Source organism: Lissotriton vulgaris, chromosome 11, assembly GCF_964263255.1.
Source record: "Lissotriton vulgaris chromosome 11, aLisVul1.2, whole genome shotgun sequence".
NCBI classification, from domain to species: Eukaryota; Metazoa; Chordata; class Amphibia; order Caudata; family Salamandridae; genus Lissotriton; species Lissotriton vulgaris.
In genome coordinates this window covers 953,479,527-953,507,272 of record NC_141699.1, presented here as the reverse complement: position 1 = coordinate 953,507,272, position 27,746 = coordinate 953,479,527, and the positions used below count along the sequence as shown (strand labels likewise).

General features: G+C 44.7%; 1 protein-coding gene across 4 annotated transcripts in view; it reads left to right on the top strand.

The window, feature by feature from the left end:
- Positions 1–27,746, top strand: part of MME (membrane metalloendopeptidase) — a 384,364-nt gene that overhangs the window by 248,483 nt on the left and 108,135 nt on the right. For all 4 annotated transcript variants that reach the window (XM_086944118.1, XM_086944117.1, XM_086944116.1 and 1 more), the window contains exons 12-13: positions 1,394–1,487; positions 21,657–21,785. In XM_086944118.1, the coding sequence (XP_086800244.1) occupies positions 1,394–1,487; positions 21,657–21,785 (223 nt within the window). The remainder of the gene's footprint in view (positions 1–1,393; positions 1,488–21,656; positions 21,786–27,746) is intronic.

Sequence of the window (27,746 nt, the reverse complement as noted above, 5' to 3'; positions counted from 1 at the left end):
ATGCACCAAACCTCTTTGTTTTTCAAAAACAAACTAAAAAAGAAGGTGTTTGTTTTTAAAAACAAAGGGCGAATTACCCCCACACCCTGGGAGTTTTTTCCCAGGGTGTGAGGGTCATTTTCATTTTTTCTATCTGGTGGCCATCTGTTCTAAATAGAGTGGGCGGTCTGATGACCTTACTCTGATGGGCCCTATGGTGGCGGGTTGTTGGCATATGTTTTACAACCTTAGAGCCAGAGGGGACACTGCTCTCAGTAAGATACATGGTCTGTATGACTTTAAATTGAGCAGGTGATCTGAAAGTTTGGCGGACAGGGTACTCCCCCCACATTTGTGATAAAGTGCCCTGTACGCCAAACTTGAAATTGGGACGTTAGTTTTTGCCAAGGTCCATGGTTTTTCCATTAAATTGTTTGCCAATGTTGTAGGAGGAGGATCTTTAATAGGGACCTTCTGATGGAAATTCCAGTAAAGCCACTGTACGATGCTGCAATTTTCATCGTGAAACAAGTCAGGGGCACTGTACACAAATGTGTTCAATGTTTTACAACATTTTAATAGCAGTCTTTCATGGTGATAAGTGCTAAATATATGCGGGCAGATTTACGTTTCCTGGCGCATCCCTGCAAATCAGCAGGGATGCGCCAGGAAAGATCCGTGAAGCAAGTTTACCCTTGTGCCACCACAGATGTGCAGCATTGTAAATGCGGCACATCATTGCGCAAGGATAAACAGATGTATGCCGCATCTGCCGGCGTAAGGTTGGCGCAGTGCTGGAGTTGTGTCGTGGACGCGACGCAACTCCAGCACTGTTCCAACCTGGCCTATCCTCAACATGGTGCGTCACACCTTACGTCTGCTTCAAGTAGGTGCAAGGTTTTGACGCAGGGGCGTCGGAAAAGTGACTGAGTGAAATCTTGTAGATTTCACTGAGGCACTTTTCCGAGGCGATCCTGCACTGGGACGTCTACCCTGCGCCAGAACGCCCACATGAAACCTGACGCAAGTTTCATGTGGTGCAGGGCTTTACAACGTGACGCTTCTCCCTAGATGCCTGACCTTGTAAATAGGGCGCAACATGGCGCATGGTTTACGCCGGGCGCAAATGTAGCACACAGGGCTCATAAATCGGCCCCAAGGTGTTGCATCCAAGCCCCCTACCGTCAGAACAGAAGACCCAACCCTTTTCAATGGATTCTGTGTTACTACACTCCACTAAATCAGACCTTACGTTCTCAAAATATTTCCCGTATTATGATTGAAGAAGTTCACAATTTAATTCTCCATGTAATAACCAGATGACTATGATTTAAACTGTGGTTATTTCACAGGGCTCGTTCTGAAGCTGCTTTGATTTGCAAAATCATTTTATATGTCTCATTCTTTTTTACAGAGAGATTCAAAATTATCTTGCTTGGAGAGGTATTATGGACTACGTGAGCAGCCTCAGTCAGGATTATAAAGACTCAAGAAATGCTTTTCGTAAGGTGTGATAATATAAGTCTTCTTTTGTTAAATGAGGTTTAATAATTGAACTATTAATACAATGCCTAACTTAGGATTGTTGGGGTATACATGAAAATCACTACACCTCCAACTTACAAAATGTTGCCTTGGTTGATGACTGTCCTCCACTTCTACCATGTTTTTCGAAGTGCATGGGCACACCATGAGATTTGTGGATGGCAATATAAAGTGGTGGTCATTCAGAAATAAATCTTTTCCACGTCCTAAGCTAACACATCACTGTTGATTGACCGCCAGTATCCCAAAAAAGTAACTGCTTACTATACCAAGTAAGGGGTCATTTAGTGGATTCCTCCACCTCATTCAGAAGTGGTGGACTTTAGCAGAGGAGCTGCCAGGTATTCTACAGGAAACACCTTGACTATCAGGCAGCCTTTGTCCTTGAGTCAAAGACAATTCATTGGGATCCCTATCCTACACTTTGCCATGTCCTCTCTTATTTTTTACCTAGGACCACCACAAGTAAAAGTAATTAATATCCACCATGGCTGGTGAGAAGGTTGTTAGAGTGTCAGGAACACTTTGTCAAGGACATTGGGACTGATTTAGAATTTGACAGAAAGGTACTCAATTACAAACATGACAGATAACCTGTCTGCCTTAATATTATAATCATTATCTTTTTACTTATGAGCTGTTAAAAACTGGATTGTTAGTTGACTGGGGTGTAAGCACTAGTAAAGCAGCAACCAAAATCCTTGTTAGGGTGAGGCACAAGACAACCCTAAATTAACCTGTGTTCAACACTCTGGTAGCTTGGCACAGCGCAGTTAGACTTAACTTAGAGGAAATGTGTAAAGTATTTGTGCAACACTTCAAACAGTAATAATGTGATAACACCACACAAAAAGAATTGGGTGTGAGAAGTTGGCCTGGTATGTGATGCTCACTAGTTCTAGTGATCACCTTGTACCATGCCAAGCAACCCTTATGATGATTGGTTGTACGTCAACCTTATAGACCAGCTATCCTAGTGGTAGCGTGGAGACAAAGCAGTCTTAGGCTAAACTCTGAAAGGCATGTGAAGCAAGCTGTTTTACCATACACAACCCCCTTGAATACCAAATGAAAGGACACCACACAGATATATATTGAAAATATATATATATTTATTAACTACAAATATCCCCTATTCTCTTTATGAGCACAGAAGCACAAGCGTTAAAACAAAACACAGTTAAAATACACAAAAGTTGCACAATATGGATGAGCCCTAGGGGCCACCTAAACCATATACTAAGAAAGTGGTATAAGAGATACCAATCGAAAAGGAAGTAGGCCTAGGGCCTTGGGAATCACTGGAGCTGAACGGGACTAGCAGAGACTAAGTCGGGAAAGGCCCGTGGGACTCGGGTGCAGTGCTTAAAGTGCACACGTTCACCAATGCATTGTCTATGGTGCTTAAAAGTTACAAAGTTAGTGTTTTAGGAACCTTCCGAGTGACCTATAAGGATGAAACTTTAGACACAGACACTAGAGGTGTATACCAGTGTGGGAACACCGGCGTTGCTGAGTTACCTCACCCACAGGAAGCGGGTGCACAGGTGTGAAGTAGTGTCGGGTTTCGTCACGCAGGTCGATGGTGCTTGGAGCTGAAGATGCTGCAGGCGGCTCGATGTGAAGAGTTCCAGTGGATCCAAGGGTGGATCTGAAGTGGTGAAGACCTGAAAGCAGGGGGGACAATGTTCAAAGTCACTAGCCAGTGACTACTGTGGAACCAGATTGGAACCAGGCGATGTCGGGTGCAAACAGGCACTGAGGTGTAGCTTCTCTCAGCAGCCACGAGGACACGCAGAGGTCGAGGATGTCCAGGAGTTGATCACCAGCTGTCCCACAAAGGTTCTAGCTGATGGCGGTGTCGGCAACTTGATCAGAGCAAACAGGCCTTGGCTAATGCAAGCCACGCAGGAAGTGAAAAATGCTTATCACTCGGACCAGCAAGGTCAGAGCAGGTGCTCCTTTTTACAGGAGCGAGGGCAAGTCTGGAGCAACCAGACCCGCAGTGCAGATTGTAGGTTTCGTTGCCAAGATGGCCGCTGACCACGTGGCAAGTGGCCAGGATAGCGCGTCGAGTGGCACGATGCAAAAGAGCCCCAAGCAGATCATGGAGATGCTGGGGGCTGATCTTCGGTGCAAGGGCTGCTCGGTTGTGGGGCTTCTCAATCCCCAAAGCACAGCATCAAGGGTGCCTCAGGTGCTGCGCTGTCAGCTTCTCGGGGTCTTTCGAGATATCCAGTCCCACGTCTCTCGGTGCCTCCACGGGTCCCTTCTTTGCAGGGACTGTGGATCAGGCGGTGAGAAGTCTGGGAGTCTGGGTCTTGTCAGGCTCTGGGCTCGGGCTCCGGCGGGAGGCGGCAGCAAAGCAGACGTCGAGTTGCTGGATGGTGCCTGTGTTCACAGGGTGGCCACTCCTAGGCCACAAGGGAGATGCTCTTCAGTCTTCTGTGCAGCAGAATGTCGAAGTCCAGTCGTCTTCTTAGTTTCAAGTTGATTCAGGATGATCTGAGGTGCTATGGCACTGCTCCCACTCCTATTCCCAATCTGAGGGGTGGATCACCTGCTAGGTCCCTCCTCTGGGTGGGACCAGGAAGGGGGGCGGTTACACCCCCTTTCCTTTGTCCAGCTCCTCGCCAGGCCTGGGTCTGGAAAGTCCCAGGACCGGTTTGGACTGGCTTATGCACGGGGACACCTTGTGTGCCCCGGGCATGTCTGATTCTATTCAGCCCTGTCCTACCCAATACACAAAATCCTGTCTGGGGTGGTGCTCGCACCTCCCAAGGCAGGAAACCCTTTGTCCAAGCCTCCCTCGCTGGAAGGACTCCCAGCCGCAGGAGGTCAGACTTGTGTCTGTGGTGGCAGCATCCATTTTGTGATGCTGATGCTCTGGTTAACTTTAACCGGGGTTAAGGCTATGTACATGTCGTGTCCCTCTAGAAGGGTGGAATGCTATCCCCGTCGACAGAACTGTCGAGGGGATAGTATTCAAAATCGTATGACACCTTACTCGACATGTTTTGATAAAGCCAAACCAAAGTTAGCATATAATCGCGAGGATTATAATGCACTTAAGAGTATATGGTATGGCAATATCCCGGAACAGCTAAGGGAGTTGTTCCCGACAGCTGCAGATAGGCTCAGCTCATGCTAGAGCACCATCTCACATGAAACCACGCACTCTGCCCCCAGGATTGCAGGGGCCTTCCAAAGGAATGGCTTATAGGTTAACATGTGTCCAGTTAAGGTTATATATAGGGATACTATATCTAAGCAAGAGGTGATTACACCAACTTACCCCAGCTGAGTGATCAGCCAGTTGTGTCAAATATGGAGGCCAGGCCAGGGGTGGCACAATACATGCTGCAGCCCCTGGTAGGCCTTGGATGCACCTATGCCCTGGGTACCTATGGTACACTGTTACAGGGGCCTATAAGGTGAACCAGTTCCAATTGTGTATGCATCTAAGGTACATGGAGTCCATTTTAAGGAGAGAGCAATTAGCCTGGGGCCCTGAATAGCAGGATCCCAGGCCAACTATGTCAAAAACCAGCTAAACACTAGGCAAAAAGTTTGGGGGTAACCATAGTCAGATATCCACCTTCCTACATTGGGCACCAAGTTAGAAAAATAGGATTTTCTCAAATAAATTAAACAAGACCAACCTGTCAAAAATCCAATCAGTAGAACCCAAGATATTCAATAAGCACAAAGCATCAACTGTGGATATTTGGTTCGCCAGACCAGGACATAATCACAAGCTCAGGCCGACCGCGGTGGAGTGTGGACCGGAAACAGGGACCCAATTAGACCCACTGAACACAAGTACTTTAAATCCTGGTTTGCAAAGCATTGCCAATAAAAGCGGCAAAGATGCGTTGCACAACCAAAGCTATGCATTAGTTTCTTGGTGCAAGGCTGCGATACGAGGGCTTACATTATCATCGAGAGTCCTATCAAAGGGGCATGCGTTTGGAAGCCTGGAGCTGCGAGACTGCATTGCAGACTCTGTTGTCGTCATCGAAGCTTCCATCGGTGAGGGAAGAAAGGGTCTGCATCGCGGATGCATCTCGCAGTGGTGGTTCCAAAGGCATTGTGGGCTGTAGAGGTGATGTGGGTCTTTGTGACAGGTCCAATCCACGCCGCAGTGGAGATGCTTTGGTTCTGCTGGGGGTTATGATGCACAGCAGATGAGATGCGTCGGTTCCACTGGATCCACAGAGGCTGCAAGTACCTTCGTCCAACTTACAAGTGTCCAGGGCTTGGGGGCACCCTAGGTTCTGGCTTCAAGAGATGTGGTCCTTCTCACCCAGGCAAAAGGGTAGCAGGTCAGCACAGCAAGCCAGCAGTTCCTTCAGAGCAGCAGTCCAGCAGAGTGGCAGTCCTTTTGGCAGCACAGTACTCCTTCTTCCTGGCAGAGGATCCACAGGTCCAGAAGTGTACTGAAGAGTTGATGTCTGTGGTCCAGTATTTAAACCAATATGTGCCTTTGAAGTGGGAAGAAGCTTCTAGAGGCTTGCCTTTGAAGTGTGCAGATACACTGCCTTTCTGGGACTGACTCCAGACTACCTACAGGGGTTATGCAGTCCTTTGTGTTTAGGCAGGACAAAGCCTATTCACGTGCAAGTGGGGCTGGGCCCAGCTCCTCCCTCTCATATTGCCAATGATGGCCCACCCAGTTGTGACTAGGGTGTGTCCTATCTCCCAGTTATGTTTGGCTGTCAAAGAGGAACAGCTCCCATAGTAATTCTATTGTAGGTTGATAAAAGTGCAAGAAATGCTGAATTCGAATTTGATACGATGAGGCAATTGGTGCACTAGTCAAACATATATCAATTTGTGAGTATTGCCTATGAGGTATGGACTCAAAGGTATGCTCCTGTGAATTAGGATTGATAATCATCCACACATCCACTTAATGTAAGGCTTTCATAATATAATTTATAGTGACTCTGGTGTTCTTCCTACGTCCTGTATATGCAGCTTTAGTAGATTCAATCGAGTTTGATATACAATAAAAAACATCCAAAATAATAATATGTGAGTTATAACCACTCAGTTCCAGCATTATCTTAGCAAACAACAGAGGATTCTCATGACTAGGTGTGTATAGATTAGCTAAAATCTCTGTTTTCAAGATTGGTTATCTCCACTATTGACCATCTGCCAGCAGAGTCTACCTTAGAGTTCATAATTTTAAATATGTTATTAAATCTTTTTTACAGACCCTGTTCTGCCCCAAAGAACATGTAGCACTAATTAAATCATAGATTCCTGGCAACATATATCCTTTGCAGGTCTTTGTAGCCTCAGAATTAGTAAGGTCTGTTGTCTGTTGGCTTCAACCGCCAGGTATCAGAAACCACTTTGGCATTTTGTTTGTCTTCCCATTTTATTGCTATTAATATTCCACTATAGGATTTTAACTATTTTCCCTAATTTTGAGTATTGTTTTAACTTTACTGCTCCCTTTTCCTAGTTGTAAACCAAATATACCTCCTTTCCTTCTTCCTTCTAATCTCCTTGCCCCCATGGCCCCTCTTCCTCCCCAACCACAACTCTTCCTTCCTTTTTTTGCTACGACATCCTGGTTCGTCATTACCAGGGGAAAAGAGTACTAACCCAGTTTGTATGTTAAGCCTGACATCTAGGCAATACTTGTGAGGGAGTCACGTTCTCCTCCTCCCTATGCATAATGTATAATTTCCTCTAACAAACAACATTAGCGATTTATCATCTTTCCAACTTTCCAGTCTATTCTTCTTAGTTCAAGACACCATGATTTCTGTGACATAACTAATGTCTATCTTCCAAAAATTGTCGAGTCCTTTGTGGATCAGAGAATGGATATTGGAAGAGGAAGAGCCTTGAATATTGGTATGAGTACTCTCATTTCTCTATGCCTTGAGGCAGTTTCCCAGACTAGGTCTTTAAAGATAGAAAAAGAGCATCCTTCTTGTGTTGTAAATCTCCTACACTCTTTAGCGATTGTTAATGTTCTTTCCTTCCTGAAGTATTGAAAACATACAATTATTTTACAAGACTTGTTCCTAGGCTTTGATGGGCCTGGTGGCACCCTATGTGATCTAGCAATAGACAGTGATGAAATAACCTGTTGTCTACCTTCCAGTTGATTATCAAGCACATTCATGGAGATAAACTTGGCAATCCAGTCAATCTTATTTACACTTGTGCCCTCAATACTCCCAATGCTCTCAGGTATTCCAGGGATCCAGAAATTAGATCTAAGGGAGCGATCTTACAAGTCCTTTTACATACGTGTGGGATTTTTAATTTGAACTCTAGGTCTGGGCGGTGAAATATTCTCTGTTCACGAAGATTTTCCCCGCTCACAATCGCAAACGGTAAGTTTGGGATCGCAAACAGTACGTTTGTGAGCACAAGCTGTCACTCCAGTAGAATTTCTACCCGAGCGGTAGGAATACCAGGACAAACTGCAGTTTGCACTGCACTCTGCCACTCGTTTTTTGTAACTTTGCGAACTACGCCCAGCCCTTTTGGACACCCAAAGTTTCTTGCATTGCTGGATATTTATTTGGGATCTTTCTATTAGCACAGTCACCCTCTTTTTCTCTATTGCAGCTGCCAGCCACCTGCCACCTCTAAGATTAAGATCTCCTTAAACAGCCTTAATAGTCAACACCAGGTTAAATTGCTATGTTAAAGAGTGGATCAGTTAGATTCCTGCCACTTGTTATTTATGTCACTGATGGAATGCTGGGTTCTGCCACCCTCTTCCCCCACTATACTTTGTAACCATTATGATCTATTGCATGTACATTAAATGCTTTGCCATGCCATCCACTGTGATCACATATGCAAGCAGTTACAGGCTACAGTTAGAAACTGTTGTGAGACAGTGTATGCCAAGTCAAGTATTGCTTATAGCAGTAAGCATTGGCAAGCATATTAAATCAGTCACATACATGGAAAAGTTACTCCAACTCATGTCACCTCACTCCCGTGTGGAGTGATGAAACCTGGGCAACACGTCCTTCCCATAGCTGAATAAAGCAGATTGCAGCAGGCGATACAATTCCTGAAAAAAGCTCAGCATTCTAGACCCCCCTTTACATCTATTTTCTTGGTTCTCAATGATTGCTTGCTTGCAGCTTGTGGTGGCGACAGCAGCTTGCAGTGCTCCTGCGGTGTAGATCACGTACCTGAACCTCGTATTCATAGAGCCCAGCATTGAAAACTCATCCCTTCAAGTTAAGAAATTCAATGGGGCTGCAGCAGAGGTGACAGCAATAGGGGCTCACAGCAAAGACCAACAAGCAGACCTATGACGCTGACCAGATGCCGAACCACATCCTCCGGATTGGTCAGGTAGAGCTCCAGAACGCCATATCCACAAGCACGCAGACGGTCCACCACAGTCTCCCACCCTAAGAGAAGCTGGGGGGAAATGCTCCAATTAATCAGATAGAGGAGAAAGGGCGTCTCCTCTCATGAGCTATTCAGAGCTCCTTGCGGCACCCTGGGTGCTGGATGCCATACTGCCCCAACTTGGTGGGAAAGATTAAACACCCTCTTCACACTGACTCTGTCTGCCTTATTAAGAATGTAACAGGGTGGACAATATATCTATTTAAAGCAAGCCCTATTTCTTTTGAAACTTTTTTTTATATATAACCATGTATATATATTACACAGTGATGGTAACCACTGCATAGTTATAGTTAGGACCTAGTTATCATAGGATGAGCATTTCCTGGTTTGCTGAAATCCTTAGCACCATTTGACAACTCATCATAACATTTTTTTTAAAAAGTTCATGCTCCGCAGCTCCTTCCTAGACTGTTTCTAGGTGATCTGTCAAGCGGCAGTCGAAAAAAAAAGGGTGTCCCAGTTCGCTATTTCCCCATGTAATTTTCCATTGGAAAGTTGAACAGTGATTCAGAGAAAAAGGCTGAACAGAATTACTCCAAACTGGATATGAAACTCCAGAAAGAGTGTTCCTCTTGCTCCAGAAAGAGGTTTTTTTTTGTGATTTGGTGTAAAAACAACTTGGTGTGATTGGGTCGCGCAACTTCAAATAGTAGTGCAATCTGATTTGTAGAGGGGTTTTGTTTCCCATTGGTCACCTCGGGGGAGCAAATGGCACCAGTGAACTCCCGGGGGAGCTTGCGTTTTAATTGGCTGGCCGCGACATGAAGAAAAATGTTGCAGCAGCCACTTCAGGACACAGAGATTCAGTCCCTGTGTCCCGAATTTTTTTTAAAAATAAGGTATAAAGGGGGCAAGGTAACTGGACTCCCTGCACCTTATGGGGGAGGGTCGCCCATGGGCAAATTAAAAAATATATTTTGGGGGGAATTCTGTGGGTGTCCAGTGTGAGCCAGTGCAGTCCCATGAACTCCCATGGGATCCCACATTAACGCATGGTCTGCACTGCCTCCCGAAAGAGTCTTGCGAGACTGGAAACATTTTCTTAAACAAGGGGGTGGGGTCTGAGCTGCTGCGGAGGTTTGCAGTGAACAGGCAAGATTGTATATGGCAGAAGGCCTGGAAGCCCACAGGGAGCTGAACATAGGCCAGGACACAGTGAGAATTCCACAGGGCTGGACATAGGGCCTGCCCGCAGGTGCATGATGTCCATCTGTGAACCAACTGGTGCTCATGTAGAGCACTCTGATACCTTCGGGTCAAGTTTGCCCTATATAAACCCAAAACTCCAAAAGAGAAAAAGGGGTTTGCCCTTACACATGGTAGTAAAACACCATTTGAAAAACACCAAAGGTTGAAGTGACTTTATAGTTAGGTACAGTGATAATATCTTATTTTGCATTTTTATAAATCCGAAAATTCATTGGAAAAAAAATGGTTAAATGGATGTTATAGCTGGGTGAAAATTTCAGTTAAAACATCACCAGCCTGATTCATGAAGCAAAATTGTGCTCGCTATAGCTGCGAAAATTCTATCGCGGGCGCAATTTCCCTAATCTGTATTCACCACGATAATAGCAAAATCGCTAACACAGAATTGCGAAATCGCTAAAAGATTTGCAGAATCCCGGCAGTAGACCATTTGCGAATCGGAAATAGCGAGAAATCACGGAATCTGCGAAAAAAATAGCAAAATCGCAATATCATCGCAATCGGGATTCATGAAAAATCACAATTAGCGAAAAAAAACAAAATCGCAGTTTGCGAGGTGCAATTTAAGGACAACCCAAAGCAGGTGGTAACCATCAAACCCATAGGAATTTTTTTTTTTTAAACCATTGGCCAATCAGCAACTGGTGCTGGCCTGACCAAACACACTTAAGGAGAAGCAGCATCAGAATAAGGAGTGTCACAATGCCAGGAATGTACATGGTGGTCAGGCGGCGAAGGCTACAGCGAGCAGCATGGAGGAGATGCAGAATCCAGGACAGGATATTCCGCCAGCGGGTCACCCTGCTGGGCCAAACCAGAGAGCAAATATACGCAAAGTACCGCCTGAATGGGGCAATGATCATCAAGCTAATTCAGGACCTTGACCCCCTGATGCAGCACCCAACAAGGCGGACCAATGCCGTGCCAACACATGTCCAGGTATTGTGTAGCCTGCACCTCCTGGCCTCTGGGAGCTTCCAGGGGATAGTTGCGGCTGCTGGGGGGATATCCCAGCCCACCATGTCCCGCTGCCTAGGGAGTTTCCTTGACGCAATGCTGACCCAGCTACACCACCACATCAAATTTCCTACAAGCCAACAGGATTTGGATGAGACCAAGCTTCAATTCTACAATGTCGCCCATTTCCCACAAGTGATAGGATGCATTGACTGTACCCACATCCACATCTGCCCACCAGCTGCAACGGAGTACATGTACCGCAATCGCAAGTCCTACCACTCCCTCAACATCCAGATGGTCTGCAATGCTATGACATACATCACGGACATAGTGGCACAGTACCCGGGGAGTACACATGACTCATTCATATTCCGGCACAGCGGCCTCCACACACGACTGGCCAGGGGAGACTTCGGGGAAGGACACCTACTTGGTAAGTACACTTTGCCCACAATGTCACACTGCGATGAAGTAGCTGCGCTGCACAGGCACTCACCCTCTGCTCCTCTCATTCAGGTGACAGTGGCTACGCCCTGCTTGAATACCTCCTCACCCCATACCTCAACCCTGCTACACCACAGCAACAGCGTTACAACGTATCACACATACGCACAAGGAATTGCATTGAGAGGACTTTTGGGCTACTGAAGAGCAGATTCCGCATACTTCACAAGACAGGTGGGGCCATGTACTACAGTCCTGATGTGTGCTGCCTCATTGTGGCTGTGTGTGCAAGACTACACAACATTGCTACCAAGCGCCGGATACCTGTAGACATCTCTGGCAGTGAGTCGGAATGGGACGACCGTCCACCTGCACATGTGCGCCATGCACGCGGGGAGAACCCATCTGAAGACCACAGACGCTGCAACCACATCACAATGAACAGTTTCTAGTGCACCCACTCCCCTCACCCAACAAATCACAATTGCATGCAAATGTAAATAATGACAGGACGCCAATGTATGATGCAAGAATAAATATTATTGTTGGATTCACAATAATAGTGCAAGTTGCCATCCTTCCTATGCAATCAGTATTGCCCCATACTGCTGCGTCCAAAACACAGGGCAGGCTTGTAGTGTCAGCATGTCCCTGTAAAAGTACATGTTACTCAGGTGCGCCTCCGGCGCGAAGCACCCAAGTGCCTCTCCGGCTCCTCCTCTGCCACCGCACGTGACCCTGCAGTGGGCCTGGTGCTACGTCGTAACACTGCAACCTGTGAGGCAGACAGGCTGCTCACACTGGAGGTGCCCTCGCTGGCATCGTCCCCCCCGACATTGCCTGGTAGAGTGGGATGGAGTGCCATAACGGCAGTGGTGAGGTGCTCTAACACTCTGGCCACATCCTCACAGCATTGGATTAGCTGCTGCTGCTGCGCCAGGGACCGTCACGATAGCTGGGACGTCGCATTCCCGATCACGTAGTTAGATCTGGTGTATGCGGACAGCCGCGTCAGTAGCTGCCGGTGGCGGCGGCGGGCGGTGTTGCGCTGAGATATTAGCGCAGCAGTGTTGGCCTCCATGGCTGCCGTCATGCAGTCCATCCTCTCTGCCACATTTGCCACATTGCGGCTAATATTATGTAGCTGAAATTGTATGGCCCCTTGCCGGCGTGCCTGCAGCTGGTGAATGCGTAGCATCCTAGGCTCAATGCTCATGCTCGGCAAGCGCACTTCCATCCACCTCCTGCCGCTGGGTGCATTGTTCTGCAGGCGAGCCCTGCCATGCCTGCTCTGCTGGCTGCCCACAGTGGGTGGGCGCTGTGTCACCGCTGTCGCTGGACCAGATGTGGAGGCTCCAGCTGCTGGTGGTGTTGAGGTAGGCGTAGGTGGTGCGCCTGATGGTGGAGGCGCAGATGCTGTGGGCCTGGCTGCAAGGGTAGGTGGTGCGCCTGATGGTGGAGGCGCAGATGATGTGGGCCTGGCTGCAGGGGTAGGTGGTGCGCCTGATGGTGGAGGCGCAGATGCTGTGGGCCTGACTGCAGGGGTAGGTGCTGCGCCTGTTGGTGCAGGATGTGTTCGTGACGGCACATCCAGTGGTTGCTCATCGATGAGCAGCCTGTCACTGTCGCTGCTGTCTGCGCCACCTGTGAGGGGAAGTGGGCGTTCATTAGTTTCATGCATATGTCACACGAGCAGTTGCTACATGCATGCTGGATGACATTCCCTGACTGGCTGTGGCATTGCGTACTTTGGGACCTGTCTGGCTGCATTGGGGTACTTGTACATTGTGGGCAGACTACATGTCCCACAATGCTTTAGGGCATTACCTAATGTGCACGGATGGCATGACTTTGGAACATTATGGGAGGCTATAGGGTCATGGGCATTGATAGGGGACAGGGTCGCAGTCGCATGTCACTTACCTTGACTCTCTTGGGTGGGGCGGGATGAGTCCAATCTGGTGACCCCAATGCACGCCTCGGGCTCCAACGTATCCTCGACGCGGTCCTCCATGGGGGTGTTGGGAGGGACTGTAGGTCCTCCCCCTCCAGTGGCCAGGGTCTCGCCCAGCCTCTCGGCCACCTTCTCCTTGGCACGACCTCGGAGGTCGTACCAACTCTTCTTTAGTTTCTCCAGTGACCTGTGTGCCACGCCCACGGAGTTCACTGTGGCCGCTATCCTGACCCAGATTCGCCTTTTCTCCTGCTCAGGCACCCTCCTTGATTCTCTCCCAAACAATTTTGAGTGGTTCTCAACCACACCTTCGATGAGGTGCTCCAACTCCTGTTCGGAGAACTTCATTTTCCTCTTGCGCCCGGTGTTGCTGGGCCCTGGTACAGCCTCCTCTGCCATTGCTGCAGTGAGATAGGGTGTGGAATATCAAGTTTGCAGGTGTCCTGGTAGGAGCTGAGTTGGTTGCTGCGCGAGGTCTGCCTCACTGTTGTGAATGGGGGTGGGAACTGGCTGCTTCCTGGTTGTGATGTCATCACTGTGCTCGAAATGCGACTTCCCGTTTTCCCGATCTCGCGATTTTGCGATCTCGCATTTTGCGATCTCGCAATTAGCGATCTCGCAATTAGCGATATCGCTATTTGCAATATCGCAATTCCTACACGATGTTGCCGAAAATAGCGATTATTCTGCGATTCCCGTAACTCGCAAACGCTTTTTGCGGCCGCGTGCGAATTGCATTTTTTTCTCGGTAAATTTCATGAATACCGATCTGCGATTTCTAAATTGCGATTCGCAGTTAATCGCAATTTGAAAATCGCAGATTTCGGTTTTCATGAATCAGGCTGCACGTTTTAAACCGACAAACCCACTGAAAACCACCTATTATATTTATCTCAAATAACTATATCTCATTTCCTAAAGTGACTATAACTCTTGCCCTTTGCTTTGCACAGTGTTGTTATCATTGATGTACTTTCAGATTTTATTAATGCCGTCAATGAACATTTCATCACGAGTAATGCAAAATGTGAGGTCATTTACAGCACAAGGCGAGGGCATTAATTATAGTTTATTTAGGGCATGGGATCCATCTCACAGTACCGAGTGATCTGATTTTCCAACAGCAACGCAATAGAAAATGTTGTGGATGCCATTGCAGTCCTGAAACTTATTTTGAAAAGTACTTTAAGTGGACAGTGTAGGGACTCCCTGACCACTTGCACCTGTGTGGTGTCCTAAAAGAACCACCAAGTGGTACAAAATCTAAAATAAATGTCTAATTTTCATGCTGTGGGTAATGATTTATTCCTGCAGAATCCAGCATGGGCACCCTATGGTACAATGAAAGCCTCGCTGGGGAAGCTTTAATAATAATGCAGTACCATGTGGCCCTGCACCCAACCTCGCTCTGCATACACCTTCGGCCATAGGCAGCTGGCGATGATCCGCTGTGGTTAAGTTGGGCTCAGAGCTTGGCAGGAATCCAGGCCCTGTGGTCAATTCCCAATTACACATGGCTGAAGGCTATTAGCTTCCTGTGGTGGGGTGAAATGGTGCCAGGCCAGAGGCCAGGCCCTGTGGCCAGCTCCCTGCTGCACAGGAAAGGATTGCCTGCCTGTGTGGGGTTGATTGGGTGCAGAACCTGGCCAGATGCCAGGCCCTGCTGCTAAACCGCTACTTCTCACTGCATCCTGACAAAAAATACAGCCATCCCCTTGCTGGATAGCCATGCACAGTGGTGGGATTGGTGCAGGGTCTGTCATCCAGTGATTGCATTGCAGGATTTGGAATAACGTAATACGAAAACTGAAATTCACAGAAAAAAAAACAAAGGGTTCAGTGACTCTAGAGCTAGGTATTGAAGTAAGAAAAACAAACAAAAAAAATTAAAGTCTCCGGGTATAAGTTAATGAGCTAATTAAAACTTGATCACCCGCTGTGCACTACTTATGACCTCACATATGACATAATCCATGGCGTGTTAAATAATATTATTGATGACATATACTGATGACTTCCTTTCAGAAGTGGAAGACCTTCACATATTGAATTGCTTTTTATATTATCTATTTTGAGATCTGATTATTTATGATTGATTATTGATTATTTTTCAATCAATGAAAATAATTGACGAAATGCTGCAAATTTTGCAAAATATGAGGCAAATATAGTAAATCCATAATTATGTGGTTAACACTGATGCCATTAAATTGGCTAAAACCACTGACCTTTAAAATTGCTTATTGTCTACTCAACAATTTATTCAAAAATGATAAACAAACTCTAAACATTCAAACTTCAATCAGTGCCCATTTTTAGCTGCACTTTGAAGAAAACAGCTTTTTTAAGCCAGCTACCTCAAACTAAGCATGTAATATAAGCAATATGTAACAGGCGCCATGTGTAATATGGTCTAACTTTGCCATCTTTGCTTTTTGGTGACATTTACAAACCACTCTGCCTTCGGATTTGTGGTTTATGATGTCAACAGTTCTGAGTGTGTGTGTGTGTGTGTGTGTGTGTGTGTGTGTGTGTGTGTGTGTGTGTGTGTGTGTGTGTGTGTGTATGTGTGTGTGTGTGTGTGGTCTCTGTGTGTGTGTGTGTGCATGCATGCATGTGTGTACATGTGTATATGTATATGTGGTTGTGTATATATACTCATACTGTTATAGAACAGGCATGGTGATGAATTGACTATGTCAACAGTGAGTGTGTATTCAACCCCTTATTATTATAAGCCAATGGTATTAGATATGAATCATTCATAGAAAGAGTTTTTAGCAAAGGATTTGACAAATTAAGTGATGCTCCAAAGAAATTTCTTCAGGCTTATTTGGGTGAAAGACATTTATTTCTCACAAAATAGTTCCTTTAGAACAATTTTTCATTGTAATGCTGATAGTTTTCTTTTGAAGGTCTTGATATGGAAATCATGTATTAAGTATCTTTCTATGAATGATTTGTGTCTAATACAATTGGCTTATAGTAATAAGGAGTTGAGTACACACTCACTGTTGGCATAGATTTTGACTACTGAGAGGAGTTGTTGGCCCAGCGCTCATATGAGTGTTAAAACCCACCCAAACTGGATATTAAAAAGCAGGTCAAGAGTGTGTTGGGCCTTCAAAAGTAGGTTTATTAAAAAAATTGTTATGAATTGACCCTGAAATATCACAAAGCATATTGGTTCTTTCCACATCATTGTGTCATGTAGTATTGCCAATCGGGATGAAGATTAAAACAGGCAACGCTAGTTGCTTGTCGACATTGCTGTACAATTGACCAGTATCATCCAAATGCTATGACCACAGAATATGTGATAGATTACAATTCAAGACTCCATATCTTCAACATCAGTTATCGGCAATCAGTCATACAATGCATATCCATTCCAGAGTACAGTATCAGTTTTGTGAGGACTTTAAGCATGTCAGCCAAGGTCTGGATTCTCTTTCTTCCTTGTCATGAGAATTTAACAGGCCAGTCGAGTTTTCTTCCATGTGTACATAGGACAACTTCATCTTCCAGTATGCCCCTGACCATAATCCCACTGCTTCACATAGCAGTTTTGTGATCAATACATTACACAAGTTCTGAGTTTACCTCTCTATCTGGCCCTGCCATTGCACAAAACAAAGAATTGGTGAAGACAGAAACGTGAAGGCGGTCTGCCCCAGTTCGCTTCTAAGGCAATGTAAGAATTGTTGACATTGCTATTTCTGGGTGATGCACATATTACATTTTTTGTGTACTTCTTCAATAGACTTAAGGAGCCCTTAACAGAAAAGGTCCTCTAGTTCGGTAGTCCCTCTGGCCAAGCAGGCTCACCTGTAAAAAGCCCATTCCCTATCTTGACATCCAAAAAGCCAGAAAGGGGACCATTAGTTCCAGTTTCCTCTGTGTTGTGAGCCAGGCATCTTGCATGGACATCTCAGGCAGTTTCTGAGGTATAATATGGGCAGGTACCTTGTGGCATATCACATCAAGACCCGCAGGACAGCCTAAGTAGGAGCAATCAAAAATGGTCCACAAAGGTGTATCCTTAACATTAAGCTATTTGTAGCTATTAGATGGAGCATCAGGAGATAAATACCCATCTCTGTGTTGCACAGGAAGCAAGTAGTTCTGCAGATTTAAGCCTGGGCTTCCTGCCTGACCCAATAAATGCCTTAATACATTTCTCCATGAGATACAATGAGGATTTGGGTTTTGGATGGGGGAACATTCTGGCCATCATGGTGCCACAGTCATCTTAATAATCGCTACTTGCCCCCCCCCACCCCAGTGACAGATGGAGTTATGACCACTATATGAAGTCATTGTCTGTTTTCACAATTAAGAGCAGCAGCTTGTTTTCAACCATATTGAGCAGACCAGACCTCTGTTGGGCAGAAAATCTAGATATTTCCAATTGGAAGTTTTCTATGGGAATTTAAGAGCATTGATTACCACCCTTGTGGTGCCTGTAGATATTGGTAAGATCTTGGTCTTTTCCCATTAAACGAATACCTCGAGAAGTATGTAAATCTACAATGAGCTTTGTCAAGTTTGTATCGATGCTCTGGCGAGTTATGAAAAGTAAGATATCAGCAGCATAAAGCATGACCTTGGAACTTCAGTACACGGTGTATACCCCTGATTTAACTGCCTGATGTAGAGCCAACGCCAACAGTTCTGCACCAAACTGGAACTACAGTGCGGTAGGGGGACAACTCTTCTCACTTTACCAGTAAAGATACAGAAAACATCAGCGATAAGGCATGCATAATTAATCTGAGCAGTTGCATGAGTGTATAACTATGGCAATGAAGTAATACCATAGTGACTCCCTCGCGAATGTTCTGAAAAGAAGGTCCTACTCGACGCGGTTGAATGCCTTCTCCACATCAAGAGTCACCATGACTATCTCTGCCAGATCCTCCTTCACGTGTCAGGGGAAATCAGCTAAGGAATGCAGATGGTTTCTTCATGTCCTATCAAGGAAATATCTGAAGTGTGATAAATGTATTTGTATCAAGATTGGTAATGACTCATTTCAGACTTCTATCCAGCACCTCAGGCCATGTTTTTTTGGGGGGTGGGTTGAAATTTTACTAGTTTGATTTACATGATTATGTGAAAGATCGTCCAAAGTACGCGAAATTACACATAATTACATGAAATGCACATCTGTCATTTAGCGCTATTTTTGATCACAAAATGAGTTATTGTGTAAAAAAAATTCAGGGGAATGAATTTAAACAAAAGCACTGCCAACAACATCTTCTCACATGCTATTGTAACTGTGAATGTCATGTTTTGCAGTAAATGTTGACAGCGAATGGCACATAATTACACAAAATGGCTTAATACGTAATTAGGCAAATTGCTCCAGTGTAACATAAATTTCGCCCAGGTGTAATATTTTACATCTGTACTGAAAAGGGAAATGTGGCTGTACCTAATATAAGCAAGATAGGCCCTATCTGGTTTGAAATGAGACTTACTTTGGCTTTCTGACATCTAGTCAGAGCCTACCAGTGGTGTCTTCTTCATTTTTTTTTAAAGAAACAAGCAGGTATTTTTTGGTCCTTTAAAACTCCCAAACTAATACATGGTTGCCCAGGTCTTCTCCATATGGAAGGTGTGATATGACTTCCAATAGCACTTCCTCCGAGATTTCATCCTCCAGCAATTGTTGAGCTTTGTCAGGCACTGTCAGTAAGTGTATCTCAGATAAAGAATAAAACACTGATGTATCTTCACATACGGTTGCCATGAACGGGCAGAAATGAAGATAATATCACAAGGGCAAGTCATGCATAGAGAGAAAAGGAAGACATCTTTGATAGATGTTTGGTGAACTCCCACTCATAGTGGTGGGTGTATTGAGAGTGAGATGTAACATGTGCAGAGGAAGAGTGATTTGAAAAATAGAGTGTTGGAAGCTGCTTGGGAATCAAGGATGTTTGGCAGATGGCTACGGCGAGCTGAAGTGATCATATCTGAAACATTTCAAAGGGTGATCTCTGTGGAATACAGTGTGAAACCCATGTGGAAAGTGTATATAGAGTGTGGGCAGAAGATTAGAGAGGGAGGGGTTTAATAATACCTGCTCAAGTGTTTTGAAAACGAATCTGAAACACAGGGTGATAGCTTGAGAGGAAGGAGGAGCTAGTCATAGGCAGCCTCTTTTGAAGTGGTGGGACTGCTGCCAATTTGAAATAGTGAGGTTAAAAGATGGGTTGTGGGCCTGTGAGTTGGAGGAAGCATAGATTAGGCTGGCTTCCTTCATGATTGCTGCATGCAAACAGGTGCTGGAGATGGGAAATTGTCAGTGATTTTTTAGGGGTGAATTTACTGGAGAAATAAGAAGCAAAGTCAGTGGTGCAAAGGCTAGATTGGATATTAGCAGTAAGGAGGGGAGTAGATAGTTGATGGTGTGGCAACACCATTGGCTGGGAGAGGGGGGTTTGATCAGGCTATACAAGAATGCTTTTGCAGCAGTACCCGTAGCAGATGTGATATCATTCACAGATTACTTGCAGACTTTGACATGCTGTGGGGGTCGTTTAATCTTCCAAGTGTAAAAAAACTTTTATTTGTTGTTACCTTGCTTGAAAAAACTTTCTGTGCCGCTGCTCAATCCTTAACATTTTTTGCTCTGCTTTATGCCAGAGGCTGCTTTCATTTCATGTACATTTTTATTATTATTTTTGGCCTGCTTTGTTAGTCCCCTAATTCAAAGTGGTGCCACCAGGCTGCATATATATTAACCCTGGGCGAAGCACTACACTACGCTCGCGGAGTTTGCGAAGTTTGCGCAACTTCGCTCTACGCGAGCTGCACGTAGGACAGTGTGAACACGCGTAGTGCAGCGTAGCGTAGTGCAGCGCTCATTTTTTGCTTGTTCGCGGTCCTGAACGTCATGTTTGCGACCGCGAGCAAGCAAAATGACATCCCGGCGAGATTCTCAACGCGGGGAGGTAAGGTTTCTCATTGTTAGTGGTTGCGCATGCTCGCGACCGCTCTCAATGAGAAACTACCAGTTCGCCTTGAGAAAGCTGCAGCTCGAGTAATAATGTACTCGAGCGGCAGAAAACTACAGCTCACACTGTGCAAGATGCCGTTTTCAATGATTGCACAGTGCCGGCTGCTTGTCCGCACTGTGCAATCATTGAAAAGACATCTTGCACAGTGCGAACAGGCTACTACGCAGCTCGCGTAGTGCTACGTGAAGTTTGCGTAGTGCGAAGTGCACTTTGCGTAGCTTCGCGTAGCGCTACTTCGCGAACTATACCCACCCTTAATATATATACACTGGACTTGATCCCTAGCTGCTATGACACGCTGAGATTGTTGACTTTCAACCCATTCACATAAACCCCAGCTGCACACCAAGGAAATGTAATATTGTCATTGTAGCCCTGGCATAAACGTCTTTCCTTTAACCCCAGAAATGTAAATTGTGCGAATTAAGTACCATTCACAGTAGTAGGTTATTTTACTATCCATTTTCTATTCTTCGCATGAAAATATGTAGCCAAGTGAAAACTTCGTTGGCCTCATGCACCTTTGAGCAGGTGTTATTTTCAAGTCCTAACTCACTGGCCTCAGAAGTCACCTGTGATTATGGCAAGAAATGCACTGTTCTAGCTGCATAAAGACATCATGTCATTTGTGACACTGTCATCCACACCTCACTTTTCACAACACTTTGTATTATGGGACTTGTGGTGTTTTTACCAATGTATGTTTGGGTCTAAAAATACAAACATGTTAATTTCTCTTTGATGAAAATCAAGGGCTAGCTGAAGGTGTCACAGCTGATATAGGACAACTTGGTAGGTAGTTATCTGCAAGATGTTTTGAAGTTATGATGTCTGCACATACAAAATCCAAATGTCCACACTCTTATTCTACACTTTCTACTTTTGCAGCACATCAACTACACAAAACTCAAATAGGGGTGTGGTGAACTGGGGCCAGCATTTCCATATATCAATAATAAGTGCATTTATTCATATTTGGGATAATTATTAGCTTTAAGATGGCAATTATTCATCATTTCAGGAATGAATATAACTTCCATGCCTTGTGCATACACATTCAGCAATTAGACCAGTCTGCATCATGTAACAATTACCGAGCTCTGAAGTTCTGTGATGTTTTGCAGGCACTGTTTGGAACAACATCAGAAACTGCTGTTTGGAGGCGTTGTGCAAACTATGTCAACGACAATCTGGATGATGCTGTTGGAAGACTGTACGTCCAAGAAGCATTTGCTGGACAAAGTAAAGACGAGGTAAGGTTGTCAGCACATTCTATTGAGTCTGTTTTAAATGCACTTTCCTGTCAGTGATATATGTGTTAACAGCCAGGCTTTCATTACATGCAAAGGAAAAACATCATTTTAGGGAAGAAATGTAGTGATAAAAGTTGGGCTGTATTTGCTTTGATCTGGCTCGCTTTCTTTATTGTCTTAAACAAATGGACTCTTATAAGCCTCACAATTATTGAACAGGGAAGTCTATGTAACTGTGCAAATATTTTTCCTTCGTTAGTGGTGTTCATGATTGAATGTCTGCTTCTGATTAATAGCACACGTTTTAACAACAGTGATAACAAAATCCTATTAAATACACTAGTAACAAGGTTCAAAAGGGGTTTATTCAGAACATATGTTTTAGTTTCTGTTTCCAAAATGTTTCCATGGTTTCGGGAGCAGTTCATACCCGTAACAAAGATAAATAGCATTAAAGTTTTGTTGTTATCCTAAATGATTATTTTCATTGCAAATATTTTATTCTGTGTAGTGGGTCACGGCTGTTTTCTCACTGTTGAGGGAGACATGAACTTCCATCAGGAATACAATTATATGTTTCTTATTATTAATGGTTTATCTTCATCCAGATTTTCCAATTAAGATGCCATTCCAGCACAGTGCATTATTTGTGCCATCTCATTAAGAACTTTAGCATAGCAAAGAAAATTGGAATGTTGAGAGCTCCATTGCAGAATACTACTACTCCAACATTCTAATGTTTGTCTTTCTGGTACTCCCTTTTTAATTGAGTACATTCTACCCAGTGCTTACTTTATAAAAAAAATAAGTGCCATGGCTCTCGTCAGGAGGCTACTGCAGTTTGCGCCACCCCATGCCCATGCTGTGCTGCGAGCGATAGTAACAGTACAACTACTAACCTTCACACCCCTACAAGTGTGACAATTCGGATTATTTCAGGCCCCCAAAGCTATAAGAATGGCACGGGCAGTAGGTATTAGTAATGTTTAAAATATATATCTAATTAACCCCTTGCGTGCAGCCGTCGGCCAACGGCCGATGCAGCCCCGCCCACCTAATAGAACGCCCAGACCGCGGTGGAAAAACCGCTGCGGTTAAGGCGTTAATAATTAACCGTTATTGTGGTCATACCTAAATTAACCAGACAGCACCACCTTGTGGCAGACTATCACAAGCAGGGGATTTTACAACTAAGTACCAGTACTGAGCACCGGAAACCACTGACTCAAATTAAACCCTGATTCTATTTTTAGTGGGTGGATGTTCTAAGAGCCCTTCTGCGTCGAGCTAAACCCGTTGTGTCTCTCATCTTTGTTAAAGGAAATCGAGTTCAAGGACTTTATCAGAACCGGCATAGCCCTCTGCAACTGGCTGCAAGGCTATAATAAAACATATTACATGCCTTAATATAAGGAGTAACAAGTAAAATAGTTATTTATTCATAAATGAGGGTGCCTATTAACAACCAATATTAAAACAAATTATTATTACAAGTAAAAGTACTATTATAAAGGAATACATCAAAAATGACAAAAGTCCAACTTTCAGCATCTCTTCTCAGACATCAGTGATAAAGTGTTTACAAGTGTTTTTCTCAGACTCCAATTGAAATAGACTTAATGATGTTTTTAACAAGGTTAGGAAATATAGGGTAACTAAATATTCTTAACTGATTTGTATTGCAGTATGTATAACTTGTGGTTCTTTTGATGAGCCTTATAATGGTAACATGACTGGCTGCTCCTTTAAATGTCATGGACCTGTTGATAATGTTACAATGATTGACTGAATTAGACAATCACATAATGTCAAATATGGTGTCATTTGTACATTGAAAAACCGTTCCGCCTGCTAATAACGTTTTAGATCATAGCACTACTCCTACTGTAAATGCTTCTGCTGCTACTATTGCTGCTATTTCTGGTACTACTAATGTTACTGTTACCATTATTAACACTAGTATCACAAATTACAAAATTGTAATATTGCTAGTTGTAACATTAATGCTATAAGTAGTGACATCCGTTGTTGTAATGAGCAGGATAGTAGCAACAGTACAACTGGCAGTAAGTGCACTCTTACTCTGCAAAAAATGTCGTAGCATAATTAGAGTACCACTACTGCTCCTACTTGTATTGCTTGGACTAACACTAGAAATAACAGAGCTCCAAAGAATGTAAGTGTAGTAGTATCAATCATGGTAGTATTTTTAGTAGTATTAATATGTGTAATAGTGGCATTAGTTATATTATCTATACCACCAATAGGACACGTTATTGTAGGTAACATTATTAAAAATGGTAGACTAGATGCAAATCTGTAACAGTTAGAGGTGGCGGAGTACAGCGAGCTCCGCTAGTGCGGCTGCCATCATACTAATCCTGTGCGGCGCCAGTTGGCCGCCATTTCACGCCACGGTGGCTCCGTGTGTAAGGCTTGCGCGGTCCATACCTGTGGCTGCGGCGGTTGAACTGTGTTTGAGAGCTGTGGGCGAATTACTGGCGGGCGACGCACCCTGGCGAGGCGGTGAAATTTGCTGAGCTCCGGGGCATTGGTGAGTCCAGCGGTGCGGCCCGGGACTTCTGTGTATCTTCAGCGGGTGGCTCCTGCTCCTGGGCCTCGGTACTGGCTGCTGCCGCACCGCTGCTTTCTCTGAGGTGTTGGCGGCGGGTCTGCCTTCGTGCGACCCGCATTTCAGAGGTTGCTGGTGGCGTCTACAGAATGCAGTATCAGTGGGTCGCACGGACTGCTAACAGGATTTGTTGAGTGACACTACGCGCATTTCTCTACCTCGAACATTACAGTGGCACGGTTCTCGGCGCTACATCCACATCTTGCCTGCTTTCTGCGCTACAAGGAAGAATCCTCTCACCGCGCTCGCAAATTGCCTGAGTTATTGCTGGCTGAGCTTTTGGGAATGTAGGAGCTACGCCCTATCTTGAATCATGGTGGCATACCCTACTTCTTGGGCAATCTGTGCAGACTACCCCTCAGCGCTAGTGTCCAGAGTCATTGTGATCTTGCCACCACTGATGCGCCCGTAGTAACGCAGGGCTGGCTCTTGGTTTCTCCTGTGCGTTAATCCTTGCCTCCAAGTACTGCCCTATCGTTTGTGCTGTTGCCCAGGGGATTTTTAAATACGGGACTTTGCACCATCTTCACCCAGCTCCTAAATGCGGACCGCAGACTGCCTGACTGCAACATCCAGAGGGCAGTGCGGTCTCGCGTGAGGAGCAGAACCAGCTGACAGCAGGTCTACAAAAGCTGGCTCTTGGTTTTCTTGGGGACAAAAGCAATTGAAGCTATGAACCTTGGCTTAATTACATAAACATTTGTCCTGTGACTCTTTTTGGCATTTTGTATATCATTTTTGATTTTGTTAACATTATTTGGGTCAGCTTTTGTAGTTGAGCGGTGCGCTTTTGATGTTTGTAGGCTTTTAAGTAGCACTATATTTTGAGTTTAGTAGGGGTTGCCTGCTGATCCAAGACATTGGGAAGAGGAAGCTACATAGCTCTAATTCTGGCCAGCCGATCAACAAGACCAACGTAACCAATATGTCACTAATGAAATATTTGACAGGGGTGATGGGGACTATTGAAAAACAGATCTCTAGTATAGAGGAGGCCCTGACTAAGGATAAGGAGCTACTGGTTTTGGCTGAGACCAGCAGGGCTTTATCCTCTTCTCATATAGTGTCTGAGGGGTCAAACAATGTTTCTAAGGTAACTCTGAATCATCAAATGGCTGTGTCATCATTGGAGGCGATTAGATCTTGTCTGATGACCCAGACACCATCTCACAACCACCACCTAAAAGGACATGTATTAAGAAGAAGAAAGTCCCCCCCGCTAGTCTCCCACCATTGTTTCATAAATCCCATACAACCCCTAACAGTCCTGTACCTGAACCCAAAACGGGCATAGGCAAGGACAATCCAGGCACTAATAAAGCAAAAAAAAAAGGGCTAACTGCTTAAAAAACAGTAACCTTATGGCCTTCCTAACAACTCTCCTTCGGGAATGAGGAGTTTATTTATAGAATTAATAACTTTTATTAAAGCTTCCATAGGCTCCTTAGAGAAGAGATTGGACACCATTGAAGTGGGTCAAGCGACAATTTTGGGCCACCTAACTGAAGTTACAACCAGATTGCCTGTGATAGGCAGGGATGCTGGATGTAACAGAGCTTGTAGCCAGACTCCCAGTATCAACACTCGGGGATGTAGCAAACAGAGTATTCAAAAGGAAAGTGCTAATAGAGTAAAAAGCTCTCCTCCTAGGGGTCACCGGTTTAAAAATGTTGGGGAAAGAGGGGAGGACGGAATATTAAAAAATGATAGACGGGGGGTGTTACCTCGTCCTGAGACCCACGTCCTGCAAGGGTCTCATGCGCTTTCCAATCAAGAGGCCCTCTCAGATCTTATTAGTTTAAACCTTCCCCCGGCCGCAGCTCCCTATACCCTGGTTCTGGAAAATCTCCCTCCATCAACAGAGGGTGATAAAGAATCTTGGGTCACCCTGCGGAATAAAACCATACACTTTCTGGGTGCCAAAGCTGGATTGACGCAGGAAATGCTCGCCTCTTTTTTTAAATGGGGAGACGCGTCACATGGGTCGGACCACGTAGGAAAGCCCTAAATGGGGATTGTGTTGTCCTGTCCCTGTGCTCACCAGCCTTGGTTTGCGAAATCCTAAATCGCATTAGTGCAATGGAATTGAGAACAGAAGGAATACACAACTTACCCCTGGGCTTTTTTTATCGGTCATGTGGGCCCGGAAAGTTTCCTGCTTCCTATTTAAACACTCACCTTAACAGTAACCAGAACTACAACTTAGAGGTAAAAAATAGGTTTGGGCCTTTGCAATTTCTTGAGGATGTTGATTGACTGTATGAAAATCATCACCCCATAGGTAGATTTGTACTTAAATTGCTGCAGAGGGAACATAACAGGGTACTTCACAATGACCACTGGGCCAGTGCCATGGAACACGTCACGGTATTACCCAAAGTTTATTGCAACACTGCGATAGTTAAAACTTTGCTTGGAATAAATTGCAATCAGTATAATCATAACGTGTACCTAGAACTAGAAAGTAAACGTGATTTATCCCCGTTAGTAACTCCAACAATCATTCCGCTCGAACTAGGAAGTGGTGCACCTAGTAAAACTTTTACACCTCTTTTAGAAGATGATTACAACTTGGAATTAGTATTACAGATGGCAGGAACCCAGGGACACGGGGGAAATGTACATGGCCCAGAACCCCAAGTAGATTTAACAGTAGGGTCTGTTAGAGTAGTTTTCTGGAACATTTGTGGCCTCAAGACGAAGGTTACCATCTTAGTTTGGGCTGATTTCATACATAATTTTGATATTCTCTCTTTCCAGGAGACGTGGTTACTAAATGAGTTACATCTTGATGGATTTAGGACATTCCATATTCCAGCGCTGTGGTCAGTACATGGGAGACACAAAGGGCGAATATGTGTATACATTTCCAATATGTTGAGGGTTCAAAACATCAAAATGTACCTCCTATTATCAAATTGTATTGATTCATTTGCTTATGCAAGTCAAGGTAGTGGTTATCAATTTTTATAACAATATAGACAAGGAAAGATTTACAGATGTTATAAAAATGCTTAATGATGATCTAAGTAGCCTGGTTATATCTAAAGGGATGGACGTGATTATGATTTGGGGAGGGGATTTTAATACTAATATCTGTACTATGAACAAATGTTGGTTTGTAGACTATGAATTTGAGGAACACGGCCATATTACCCACTTTGTACACACTGATAGAGGTGAAAATTTTAATGAGATTATGGCTTTGTATGACCTTGGGTTTGCCAACATGATGTGTTCTCCAATAGTGGACTTTTGCCCCACGTTCATTGGAAGGGGATTTAACTCTTTGATTGATTTTATTATCACTCCGAAACGTTATGCCAATT